The 14,591-nt window shown below is 37.0% G+C and overlaps 1 protein-coding gene across 1 annotated transcript in view; it reads left to right on the top strand.

Moving 5' to 3' along the window:
• The first annotated feature begins 4,693 nt into the window (after positions 1 to 4,693).
• The window catches only part of EMB2453 (Tetratricopeptide repeat (TPR)-like superfamily protein), a 128,114-nt gene continuing 118,216 nt past the window's right edge, over positions 4,694 to 14,591 (top strand). Inside the window, exon 1 of the mRNA XM_089377048.1 lies at positions 4,694 to 5,457. Coding sequence (XP_089233174.1) covers positions 5,071 to 5,457 — 387 coding nt within the window. The 5' untranslated portion in view covers positions 4,694 to 5,070. The remainder of the gene's footprint in view (positions 5,458 to 14,591) is intronic.

The raw sequence follows: 14,591 nt of genomic DNA, 5'->3' as shown, positions 1-14,591 counted from the left end.
ACTGTCAAAACTTGACAAAATCCATGCCACCGACAACAAAGAACCAAAATACACACATGCATATGCCATGCATGCCAAAACCATCTAGGAAATCATACATGCAATATGTTACCTGCAAGTATTCCTACTAAAGTTTCCTGATCCAACCTTTCCTTGTTTGATCCTTGCTTTCCTTTGCTTTCATTGTCCTTTCTTTGCTTACTTGTTTTCCTTCTCCTCTTGGTGCTCTTTCCCTCTCTAAGGCTAACTCCAAAACTGAACTGACAAAAGGTTGTGAACTCTTCCTCAAAATCCTTTTTATCATTGATGTCTCTAATTTCTTCATTTTTCCATTATTTTCCTCAATTTCCTCTTCACGTGCAACCTGTGACCTTTCACCTCTCTTTTCAATGCCTTTGCTAATTTCCTCTTAGCCATAATAAACCAAATGAACACCCACTAGGATATTTTGCCCAACATTCAGCTTGGAATACGTATCCCATGACCTTGGTCTTATTTTGCCTTCATTAACTTTATTACATGAACTTTTAACTTGAGACTGTTACAGTGGAAGTGTCCTCGCTTTCTGCAAAATGAGACATGTCCCTTCCTACCCCCATACAGGAACATAAACCTCCCCTTTTAAATAATTGTAAACATTTTTTTAACCAAAAACATTATTAAAATATGATTAAAAAATAAAAAAATGTGAAAAAACCATAGCTATTATGAAAAAAAGTCTAATAATATTTTCAACCTACTCTGGGAAGGATATCAATATAAAATGCAATTGTGTAATTCCATGGATTATATAAAAAGCCATTATTTTCATAATAACATAAATAACCATTGTAATGTTATTATCATAATAGTTTGCCATTAAATATTGTTTAAACCATATTAAACTAAACATCTTGTGGAAACCTATATAAGTGCATGTAGAAAACTCAAAGACAACTAGTCTATGTATAATTTAAATCCAATTAGTCTATGTATAATTTAAATCTCTATGCAAGATTCAACACAAATACATGATTTTAGAAACCTTAGGATGTGACACGAGGGATTTGGGAGCATTTCCTTCCCTTCTTTCTTTACCCTATAAAAGTTTTTGCATGTGCCTAGTTGTTAGTTGTGTATTTTATTTCTAAACTCAATGGATGAATTATACAATATATAGATTTGGATAGTGATCAATTTGACTAAACAAAAATATTTTTTTTGTTGAATTTTAATTGGAAAACATTCCATACTAAAATATTAAATTATTTTACCTTGTTATCCTACTTCAAAACTCTATATTGACTTCAAAACACAACGTTGAATCATTTGAGAAACGACAACTAAGTAGCATGAAAGGAATGTGAAAGCTACCAAATATGTAAACTTACATGAGAAAAAAACATTGTAAAAAGTCACACGACATAATTCAACATTCACAACATACATTCACTGTGGTTTGTGGTCACATATAAGGTTACATGTTTGGTAAAATACTTAATTGTTCACTATGTAACCAAGGTAAATCAATGCCTTTGAGTGCTCTAAAAAAATTATATACTCTTATGCAAAAACACACTAAATTCTACCAGAAGTCCCCATGGTGTTCTAGTCAATTAAGATGTATGTTCAATTCTCATGAAAGTTGGGGAACTTGTCCACATAATTAACATTAATGGTACACATTTCTTGATGTACATCTTATTGTTATAAAATAAAAAATTATATACTCTTATATTAATGGTACACATCTCTTGATGTACATCTTATTGTTATAAAATAAAAAATTATATACTCTTATGCAAAACCACACTAAATTCTACCACAAGTCCCCATGGTGTTCTCGTCAATTAAGATGTATGTTCAATTCTCATGAAAGTTGGGGAACTTGTCAACATAATTAACATTCATGGTACACATCTCTTGATCTACATCTTATTGTTATAGTAGAGCTTTGGCCTCTGAGCATATATGCATTTAGTAAAAGTTCATCCGAGAGACATTTTTATTAAAAAGAAAAGATGGGAAGAAAATAGATTTGATCAGTGAAGGTTGGTTGGGTTAAGGTTAGCATTTGTTTTTTAACATTAAAATCTAAAAATTTATATATTTTTAATTCATTTTAATTTTTTTAATAGAATGTTAATAAATTTGTTTGATTTACACTATGTTTATGAGTTGATGATAACCAAAGCTTTCAAAACTTTGAAGACTCATTCACATGGTAATAGAAATATTCAAATCTAGAATCAATGCTAACCTTAACACATTTAAAATGTTAGGTCTTTTTGTTGTTGTAAAGTTGTCAATTATTCCACTCAAGAGTAGTGTTTTTGTTTTTTTTTTGTTTTGTTTTGTTTTTTATTTGTTTGTTTTTGTTTTGTTTTGTTTTTTTGTTTTGTTTTTGTTTTTGTTTTTGTTTTGTTTTTGTTTGGTTTTGTTTTTTGTTTTTTGTTTTGTTTTGTTTTTTTTGTTTTTCTGTTTTGTTTTGTTTTGTTGTTTTTGTTGTTGTTTGTTTCCTTTTTTTTTGTTTTTTTGTTTTTTTTTCTTCGGGGAAAAAATCAAACTTTTTATTGCAGATTATAAAAAGCTACATTGTGTATGCGGTTAGGCATTTAGGTGACTATATGATTTTCCAATCATAGAGTTTACTGAGATGGTATTTGAAGGTCTTTTCCTTCTACCGTTTCACTTGTCTAATATCGAATCGCTAATCTATTTTTGAAAGACATGGGCCTCCTTAGAGAGGAAAACAACCCCGTTAGGCCAACTATCTAAGCAAAAAAAGCACATCATATGTCCCAGAAATAAGTAAGAAACACATATTGATGGGGCTGAATCATTCCCGAGTCTCCTTAGAAAGGAAAACACCCCAAACAGGAATAAGTCAGTTGTATGTTTTATGAGTGATGAAAATTTGTTATGGAAATGTTATAGAGCACTCTGTTTGCTTTTTCCAAAGCGAATAAAATGAAAAACAAAGGAAGATGCCTAAAACTAGGCTCCGTTTATAGTAAATATGGATTTTTAAACATATGGTGGGAGATCCGACACACGGATCACGTCCATATCAGATTCCTCTATCCTCCAACTGCCCAGATTTTGTTGCAAATCTGCTTTAGAAAGCTGGTCTGTTGTATCATTGTGTTCCTTGTAAATGTGACATAGAGAAAATTCATTAAAAAAAGACTTTAAATGCTTGTCTCTTCTAACAATGGTGATAATATGTAGTTCTGACATCTGCTCATTCCATTGAACCATTTGATAATATTCATTGAGTCCTCGAAGATCTGAATCATGGATATGCCCAGGTGGGTAAGCCAACAGAGAAGAATTTTTAAGGCTGATAGTTCTGCAAAGTTGTTGGATCCGGTTCCAAATCCCACTGGGGCCTTGAGGCATCTATCGGAGTTTAGATGAATAACCAACCCATCCCCACATTTGTTATCAAGAGTGGTGTTTATAAACACCAAATTGAAAAAAATAAAAATGAAGTCACTGAGTTCATTTCTTGGGAGACCGCAGTTTCTTGTAAGTAGTTTTTTGTAGTTTTCACAGGGAGAGACACTTAGTGAATATTAGGTAGTATTCTTCAATGGGAAATGGTCATGCCCATCAACAACCTTTTTAACTTATCATCTAAAAGCATGCACCTTGGAATAATCTCATTTTTCTTTTCATCTATACTCACATTTATAAGTGTTTCAAGAACGTTGGCATAAAATCATAAAATCATAATAAAACAATTAATCAATGTTATTGAAACCAAGGCTGCAAGCTAAGAAACAAAAGCCCAATGCTTTAATTTTCCAATGGTGGATTTTTATAGTGAAACAATATAAAGAAACTAGTGAATATATGCCCTGGTTATAAGATACACTTCAACCCCAGTGTCCACTTTCTTGGAACATCTACCCTTATTGAGGTACCTTCTAATTCTTGCATCAATGAATTGAAGGGCATCTTTTATGAACCTAGACAATGATCTTTTTTAGGCTCCACCCTTTCTCCCTCTTGCTCCTTTCCTAGGACGCTTCACAAGGCTCCATTACTTCTAATATCAATTAACTCTAACCTTACTCAAAAGTTCTCAATAACTTAGAAAGCAATGTGCTATATGGTGATTTTTGCATTGTATTTTGCAATATTTGAGTCTATAAATTGTTTTGCTATGCTTTGCACTTGATTCATAACCTTTGAGAAACTTGTAGCATTACTGGTGTTGTTATCATAGTGCACTTCGAGTTACCTTTTCCTATAGTTGGACACATAATAGATAAATGACAAGTATTAGTTGCCACTAGCAACATTAAAGCCACCAATGCATTGTTAATGCAATGACCAAGATACTTGCATAATAAGAAGTGTTGAATTGTGAGATCATATCATGTCATTTAATTCTCACGTTCATCATGCATCTTTACAACAAGGAATTTGTGGTGTTTAACCAAAACCCATTATGAGTAATTGGCATTAAATCTCTTAGACTTTTGTGAAAGAAATGTAAAGGTATTAGTCAACGTTGACATCTTTGAAATATTGGATTTTAGAGACCCAACAAGATTTTCACCCTTTAGGAATTTTTGCATCACAATTCTCTACAACAATGGCAATAAAAAATTAGCGTCGAGACTCCCTTCTTCCTAATTGTTTTTTGCAGGGCCACAAAACTAGCATTGAGACTATCATTATGCATACACAATAGGGATTGTATTTTCTTCATTAGAAGAGAACCTATGAAGCTCATTTTATTTTTTGCTTCAAAAACATGCCACATGTAGAGAGAAAGCAAATGTCTATAAGGAATTTTAAGGGGGACCGTGATACTTACAGGGATAGGAAGGCAACTAGGAGGGCGATGAATCTTTCTTTTTGTCCAGCTGATTTAGCCTTTTAAAAATGCGTTTGGTGGAGTAGCGTCATTGTCAGACAGAGTTGGAATTTGGAGAGTGAGCAGTGTAAACGTAAAATCTGTATGACCTACCTCCCGCGGCCTTTCAAAACTGAGTTTGGTGAGTGTAGTCTCAGATGCAAGTATCGCATTAAGGCACAGAGGGAGTGTTTCATGCAAAGCCCTTAAAACTCAATTCAATGAGAACAACCTGGGTTCAAATGCCATTGCTTACAGTGGGAGGGTACCCCGGAGCACAATCCGAACTCCCTGCCAGTCATTCAGTCGAACCCAGACGCCTAAAATATGAAAGGGACAATGCAATATCCCGTCAAGTGGGAGCGCAGAACAGGAATAAGAAGATTGCAGAGAATTGTGGTCTTGTAATGCGTTCGAAGCGGAGAGGTGAAAAGAAAACACCCACTAATCCAGAGAATGTGGTTCAGTTGATAGTCAGATGTTCGGAGGAGGGAGAGGCAAGTTTAGCTAAATTACTGGAGAGGCATTCCAGAGTGGTGCGCCTTGAAGAATGCTTTCTTCTCTTTGATGCTCTTGGAAGATTAGACAAGTGGCTTCAGGCCTTGGAGGTAAGTTTGTTTCTCATCTTCTCTTTGAATTTATATTTCTTGGCAACTTTCCATAGATTACTATAAATAAATATATTAGCCAAGTTTCTCCATCTACACCTTATCCCATTGTTTTGGTTAGTCTTGGACCAAATATTACAACAACTTCCAAGGTGACAATTCTCTCCATACCTATTTAAGTTGTAATTGTTGAAAATGTAACTAGGTTTGGTCTTTATAATTGTATCAAAATGTAAAAGCAAAAGCAAAATAAATTATTATCTCTATTAGCCAAAGCACACATTTCATGCTTCTAGGATTTGTCAAGTCAAAAGAAAATTATCATGAGTCAAAGACCCATTTGGACTATTTGTATTGGACTATTTGTAAAGAAAAGGAAATATTTTATTTTTAGTAAAAAAAGTCAAATTGTACCCACAAGTCCAAGTCGGCCCTCCAAATGATCAAGTCGGCCACCCCATAGGACGCGACTTTTCAGACACACGAATCACTATTTATTGGCCAACGTACTCATTTTGAATAAGATTTTATGTCCTTCTATGGTAAGATATGCAAAGTCTATTAAAGCGAGATAAAACGAATTTTCTATGGCATGGGCTAGGAAAGGATGCAAACTCCTTGAAGAAGAGAATGCGAGTTTCTTATGGACTGTTGATGCAGTGGTGAAGCTATGCTTTTCTAGAGTAAAGATATATTTTCTGAAGACTCTCTAATGGACAAAATCATGGCAAAATGGAGGGCTGACTTGGTGCTTGTAGGGATATTGGTCTTGGTCTTGGGCTTTGGATATCTCACTTTGATATGATTCTATATGAATATAATTTCTTTTCTCAGTTTTCCCTTGGCTTGGAGCCTATATCTTGTGTCTATTATTTTATGTGATCTCCATGATGTATAGTTTTGATAATTGTTTGATGAAGAAACACACCAAATAGTAATAAAAATGGCTAAACCCATTTATAAACAATTATGAATAAAAGAGAAATCACCTTAATCTTGTAGCCTCCAGATTTCTCAACATGGTATCAGAGCTTAGCTTGGAAGAGGGAGGCCTAAAAGCTCACATTCTATGAGGGTTTAGATTGAACTTTGATATCAGTTGTTTTATTGAACAAAATCTTTGCGGAATTGCTATGATATTGGAGATTCTCCTGTGGTTACAACAAACATGAAGAAGACCTTGATCTCAACTTGCTTATGATCAACTGTATTTTGGTTTACCTACTGGCTTGTCTATCTCTGTGGAAGGATTACTTTAGTCACAGTAGGCTTGCATAGTTGTGGCTCGCTTGTCTTATTTTATCCGCACTATATTTACGTGGTGATTTTGGTAGCTCATCATCCATGGTTTTCACACTCTGAGGCTCATAAGGTGAATGTGGTAACTCGCTATAATTTCTATAACATTACTTGTCACGTCTCTACATCCTGACTATTATCATGGCTCACATTCAATTGGAACTCACATATTTTTGTTTTGAGATTCATATTGAAGGCTTGCTTTGACAGCTCACTATGGCATGTCATACTCTATGACATGATAGAGACTTGGAAGTTTAGATCCACGTCTCTGTAACTCAGCAGAGACTCGTATGTGATAGTGCTCACAATGACTTGTGATGACTTGCAAATAACTCACATCAATTCTTTGTAGACTACTTGTGTATAATTCTCATACTAAAATCATGATACATATGACATCGAGGCTTGTAATTACAGTGGATTGGTATACACTAAGGATAGCTTGATTACAGTGGCTCGTTTTTTCTTCTTCATATACAATGTGAAGGCCCTTGACTATATATAGTGTGAAGGCTCGCTTTGTGGAAAATCTTGTAGCACAATTATACCCTGTGTTTCATACCACTTATTATCTTGGTTTGCGATAATCTTTGGGCTCGTATGATGGCTCTCTTTTGGTGTGACTCAAGTTGCACATGGTTTGCATTCCCTTATGACTTGCAATACATATTTCTGTACCATGATGATTTTACAAACCCTGACATATGGACAACGAGACTAAGATCTGTCTGTACTAGGTAAGATATTCATATAATTGTCATATATAACATCTGATTGTAGTCGATCTATCTGTGAAATGTAATAACAACTCTTTGAATATTGAATACATTTTCCTATGGCTATGGCTCATGTTAATCTCTAAGTCAATGCCTTGAAGGCATGAATATGACCTAAACGACAGTAAAGCATGGGTATGATATTCACAAAAATGACCTTGGTTAATGACAATGACTCAAGAATGTATGACTGTGACAACAACACTCATCAGTAACATTATTAACGGAAAAGATTGGCAATAAAACTATGACTCATATAACAATGAGAAAGTGGCTATGATGACATGACAATAAATCCCAAAATATCAATAGTGATGATGACTATGATCATTTGTCGTCTGTGCACCAATTCAAAAGCATGTTTTTGAAGAAGGCATACTCTGGCATAAATCTATTACAAGAAGTGAAGGACAAAATGTTTTGAGAACTAAATGAAGTTCGAATGTCTCTTTGAAGTCCCCGTAATCATGGAAGTCAGAGGTTAGTCTTCAATAGTATGGTTAGGGTTTTGCAGTTAGTAGTGTGCTTGTAGGGTTTTGTGTAATTCCTTTGTTGTAGGTCTTGATGACTATGGAGTTGCTAGGGTTTGTAGGACTTGTAAATTTGTGAAGTCTTGAAGACCCTTGGTATTTAGGGTTTCTGAACCCTAGATTAGATTAACCATAAGAAAAAAAATACCCTAACTAATTGTTCCCTATAAGGAAACCCTAGCTCTTGGGAAATGTCATCTAAGGTTTGCAAGACTAAATGATCCATAAACCCTAGTTTTGAAAGGATAATCTAGGGTATTTATTAAAACCCTAGCAAGGGTTGAATTGGATAATACCCATGTCTTGAAGTCAAAAACCCTAGGGCTGAATGTTTTTCGCTAAAATAAAAACCATAATAAGGGTTAGATCCAAGAATATATAGTGTTTATAACTAGAACCCTAGAAATACACTTTTGAGAAATCATGGAAAACCTTAGATCGACAAGATTGACATCATGATCTCGCCTTTGTATATTTTGCTTGGTTGTACTTGCTGGTAAGAATTGCAGGCAGATAATGAAGGTTGTCAAAATCGTGGAAGAAAGATGAGAAGGATGAAAGAACAAAAGTAAAGTAAGACTCATGCTTGATGATGACTCCTTGATAATGATGAGCATGATGGAAAGAGGGAGCTGCAAGGACCTTGATGGATATGATATTGAACAGTCCAATTGATAAGTTCATTCTAGATTGATGATTGAAATCTGAAGTAGAACCTTGTTGCAATATGAAGACATAACATGCAAAAAATGATTGGCTTCAGAGGGAGCAAGTAGCAGGATTTGGCATGACACTTTGAACATAGGATATTATAATTTGGCAACTCTAATATTGATGATTTGCATAGGATATGACTTGGCTCCCTGATTGGACATATTGTAAAAGCATGTGAAAAGGCCGGAAGGAGAGCTTGCTTGATGATGTTGTATTTACAACTGCGTGATTTGATTTGAAACCACATGGATTGAGTGAGTAGCACTTTGGATGACTTGGAAGAGCTTGAAAGCAGAATTGACATTTGGAAAGTTGATATGAATTATTGATGAAACTCACATATTGATATGGTAAAATGTTGTTAGAAGTCAAAGAAACCCTATCAAGAAGTATGTTAGAATTTTTAACATCCAAGAAGATCGAAACTCAGGTATGATATGATGATGCAAAGGAAAGGAGGAGCCTTGCAACTACTATTGAAGATCTCCACGGAAGAAGAAGTAGCTGATATATTGGTGAAGTATGAGACAAGCTTAGACTTGTGGTTATGTCTCCCTAGTTGAGAGGGAGCAAGGATCTATCCCTCGATCGAGAGGGAATTTCATTATCTCCCTGGTTGAGAGGGAGGGAGAATGGAGGATTGGATAAGCATCTGAGACCAATATTTCTTGAGGATTGGGAATCCAAGATAGAAGCAGTTTCATGGACCGACACTCTTTGAGGATTGACAAGGTATCCAAGACAAGAGTGGTCGAAGAGGACCGATATTCTTTGAGGATTAGGAATCCAAGATAAGAATAGTCCTAAGGACATACCTAGTGAACATCCAGATGGTGTATGTGCCTTGAGAGGTAGTGTGGTGTATCACGTAAAGCCTCCCAACTTTGTGCTCTAATTTAGTGGAGAGATACAACTTGTTAGTCACGACCTTGCTATGTTGCTATGTTGACAATGTTGATTGTGATGTTGATGCTTAAAAGATGACTTATCAATCTGACTCTTCTTATGAGAATATTTCAATTTGAGAGTATCCTTGTACTGATTGTGGAATTATGAATACCTCCCTAGGTAAGAGGGAGTGTTTAAAATGTAACTAGGTTCGATTTTCATAATTGTATCAAAATGTAAAAGAAAAAGCAAAAGCAAAAGAAATTATTATTTTTAGTAGCCAAAGAATGCATTTTATGCTTCTAGGATTTGTATGTCAAAAGAAAAATTATCATGAGTCAAAGTCCCATTTGGACTATTTGTAAAGAAAAGGAAATATTTTATTTTTAGTAAAAAGAGTCAAATTGTACCCACAAGATCAAGTTGGCCCTCCAGATGATCAAGTCGGCCTGCCCAAAAGATGCGACTTTTCAGACACACAAATCACTATATATTGGCCAATGTACTCCTCATTTTGAATAAGATTTTCTATGCTTTCGTGGTAAGACATGCAAAGTCTACTGAAGCTATGTTAATTTTAGGATAACAATGGTATGTTTTATGCTTAGATCAATTTTACTTCAATTTCTTTATTAGCCCAATATCAATATCCAGTTTAGCAATCACATCAACATGATAGTAAAATGCAGATAGAACATAAACAATGATAGTAGAAGACTAGCTAAGACAAGAGGACACAAGATATGGCACCAGCCAGGGACAAACCCCAATGTGGGGAAACCCTTGATAAATTCTTGTTATAATTCTTCAAAAGTTCAGCAGAGAGAGAGAGAGAGAGTACAATGTATAATATTCACTTGTCTAATTACAGTGAAAATTTAATCAGTTAAACAGTAGAAACATAAAGCCCTAACCAGAAAGTCAATGCTGGTCAATAGGGCAAATTTCTTCCTTAATTTAGCTCGGTCAAACTAGTCAACTTCGGCCTCCAAGAGCAAGTCTAATCAACCCAAAATTGTCCAGTAAAAATTGGTCAACAAAAGTCAACCTTGCGACCAACCCTAGTATAGTCAATGTTGGTCAAATAAGAGGTCAGATTGCCTCGGTTCTTGTGCCCAGAACTGTAGCTTGCTAGAACAGAACTCCTCCACCCAAAACTGCACCAAAACAAGTCAACGCTTGGTCAACACAAGTCAAAACAACTTCTGCAATTTTCGGTCAAATCTGGTCAACGCTGAAACAGAAAAACCCTTCCTTCCCTTCGCACGTGTGGAGAGCAGCTTCTGATTTTCATACCCAATCAAAGTAGGAGAGAGAAGATGAGTAAGTGAAGTGTGTCCAAATGAGGAGGAGACATCATGTATTTATAGGCAAATGTTGAGGATGAATAGACGTCACTGTTGGGCTTTTGAGCCTACATGAGTTTGTTGGCCCACCCTGCCAATTTGTCCATAATTGTTAATTTTAGGACAACAATGGTATGTTCTATGCTTAGAGCAATTTTACTTCAATTTTCTTTATTAGCTCAATATCATATCCAGTATAGCAATCACATCAACATGATAGTAAAATGCAGATAGAACATAAACAATAACAGTAAAAGACAAGCCAACACAAGGCGACACAAGATATGACACTAGCTAGTTACAAACCCCAATGTGGGGAAACACTTTATCAATTCTTCTTTTAATTCTTCAAAAGTTCAACAGAGAGAGAGAGAGCACAATTTACAATATTCACTTGCCCAAACTAATTAGTCAAAACAACAGAAATAGAAAGCCCTAACCAGAAAGTCAACGCTGGTCAACAGGGGTGAAATTGACCTCCAAAATAGCTGAGGCAACTTTGGTCAACTCGGCCTCCAACAACAAGATAATGCAGCCCAAAACAGTCCAAAATAACCAATCAAATCTGGTCAACAAAAGTCAACGCAACAACCTGAATTAGGGCAGCCAATGTTGGTCAACGCAGGGGTCTTGTGCGCAGAACAACGACTAGCCCAAACAGAAGTCTCCCTTACAAAACTGAAGTCAGCCTCTTGAAATTTCGGTCAAATCTGGTCAACGCAGCAGCTAGAAAAGACAGTCTTCCTTTTGCATGTGTGGAGAGAGGGAGAGGCCCAGAAATCCGTACCCAATCAAGATGAGAGAGAGAAAGATGAATGAGCTAAGATGCCAAAATGAGGATGCACCTTGTATTTATATGCAATGTTGAAGGCTAGAGGAGGCTAATTTGATGGTTGGCCGACCTTGATAATTTGTCCATAATCAAAATAAATTCATAACTTCATTTGTACATGTCAGAATGGGATCATCTTTAGATCAATCCTACACCTCTCGGAAAGAGGAATCTAAGAAAAATATCAGCCGCCTCATAAGAGTTGTCCGAAGTGATGTTTGGCCCTGGTTGCCAAATTTAACACTCCCTCTCAACTAGGGAGAACATCACCTGCCAAACTGTCTAACAATCTGTACCATCCCTGTCTCTGCTTTGCTGAACCATGAAGAAAGAAGAAATGATCGATAATATATCATAACATTCTCCACTGACCCGAAGTCAGTCTCCAAAAATAGAGTATGTCATACCACTCTTAACTGACCCGTAGTCAGTTTCCGTTGATCCCAGATCAATATCTACATCCTAGCATAGGGAGTACAGTAGTACACGATGCGTCCATCGGTGGTACTATGGTGCTTATCCTCATTTCCCTACTCATTGGCCAGATGAGAGGTACTTCCCATGAGTCTCGGATTGCATGGGTAGGATATGTCGACAGGAGAAGGTGAACCATTCATCTTGCTCATATGCCATAGGGGAGGGTGAAACACTTAGCCTATGCATATGCCACCATGGGGTATCACAGGGGAAGGTGAACCATTCACTCTGTACACAATGCACCACTAGGGGAGGGTGAGTCACCCTATGGTCGCTCATCGCTCCAAGAAGTAGCCCAAGCCCCTCAGAGCTCCCAGAGCTCACTATCCATCTCATACAGGACCCTCATAAGAGGGTCTCTCCACGACTCCAAGTCGTTCACGGAAGGTTAAGAATTTGACCTTCCCGAGGGGCTTCGTAAGAATATCGACGACCTGCTCATCGGTCCCAATATGATGGAGCCTTATTGCTCCCCGCTGTACCATATCGCGTATAAACACGAGATTCTCAGAAAGACGAATCCCACTCTGGTTGTCACAGAAGATAACGATGGTGTTCAACACATGTCCAAACAACTCACAAAGAGCTTCCTCAACTAGACAGCTTCACAGGAGGCCAAGCCAGCAGCAATGTATTCATCCTCAGCGGTGCTTAAAGCAATCGACTTCTGCTTCCAGCTCATCCATGATATTGAAGTAGAACTTAGAGAGAAGCAACATCCTGATGTGCTTTTGCGATCCACCACACTGCCAACCTAGTCTACATCAGAGTAACCATGGAGCCTCACGTTCTCGACAGTGTATCTCCGTCCATAAGTGATTGTGCCCTGAAGATATCTCAAGAGATTCTTGGCAACAATCCAATTTATATGATGAGGCTCGACCATAAACTGACTCAATGTGTTCACCGCAAAACATATGTCCAAACGAGAGTTCACCAAGAACATCAATGAGTTGACAATACTCAAAATGATTTCCCAAATCGGTCCCGGCAGCACTTCTGCATAACTTCTTGAAGTTAAGTTCCATCATAGTAGTCATTGACTTGCAGTCCACCATCCCAAATCTTTCAAGTAACTTCACAACATATTTTCTTTGAGAAAGGAAAATCTCCCCTGGCTTTTGTTAGACCTCCAACCCTAGGAAGTAATGCATCAGTCCCGGGTCCTTCATATCAAATTCAGAAGCCAACTCTCTCTTACATTGATGAATAAGAGGGTCTGCACCTGTCAGAAAGAAATTGTCCACATAGAATACCAAGATGAGAGGTCTATCATTCTCAACCTTAAATTTTTCGGATCAACTTCACTTCTTGTAAATCCCAACTTCATTATATAGCTATCGATCCTCTCATACCAAGCCCGGGGTGCTTGCTTCAACCCATAGAGGGCTTTCTTCAACCTGGATACATGTGTCTGATGATCTTGAACTTCAAACCCCTCAGGTTGTTCCACATAGACTTCCTTCTTAAGTGAACCATGCAAGAAGGCAGTCTTGACATCCATTTGGTGTAGATTCCATCCTTGTGAGGTAGCACAAGCTATAATTGAAAGGATGGTGGTGTAGCTAGCAACGGGTGCAAATATCTCATCATAATCTACACCTTCCTTTTGAGAGAAGCCTTGAGCAACAAATCTGGCCTTGAACTTCTCAACGCTTCCATCAACACCATGCTTGATCTTGTAGAGCCTTTTAGAGGTGACAACAAATTTTTCCTGGGGTCTAGGGACCACATCCCAGACATCATTCTTCATAATTGATTCATACTCTTCATTCATAGCATCCTTCCATACTTGTTGCTTCACAACTTTTTCGAATGAGCAAGGTTTACACTGAATAATGGTGCTCATAGCAGTTAAGTACCCCTGGTACCTGTTAGGCTTCTTACTTTCACAAAATGCCCCCCTTGGTGCAACATGTCTCTCAGCATCTTCGAGAGTTTCCCTCAGCCATGAGGGTCTCCTTTTGGAGGAGGAGGGCTCATGACCATTGGTTCTTCAACATCAGGCATCTATTCATCCTGCGAATCTCCCTGATTTCTTGCATCTGCTTCTTTGTCCTTCCTTGGAATAGGAAGGTTGCTAATCTTCCTTAGGGCAACATCCTCATCGAAGGTGACATCATGATTCAACTCTACTTCTCTTTGACCAAGCACATAGATTCTATATGCCTTAGAAGTTTCACTGTAGCCCACAAAAGTTCCTTTCTTCCCAGATGCCTCCAATTTGCTTCTCTTTTCTTTCGGCACATGAAAGTATACGGGATTACCA

The sequence above is a fragment of the Pinus tabuliformis genome, chromosome J (genome assembly GCF_031772625.1).
Source record: "Pinus tabuliformis cultivar Carrire ecotype Pingquan chromosome J, CPIR1, whole genome shotgun sequence".
Classification (NCBI taxonomy): domain Eukaryota; kingdom Viridiplantae; phylum Streptophyta; class Pinopsida; order Pinales; family Pinaceae; genus Pinus; species Pinus tabuliformis.
The sequence above is the reverse complement of the archived record's forward strand: the minus strand, read 5'-3'. Positions and strand labels throughout refer to the sequence as shown.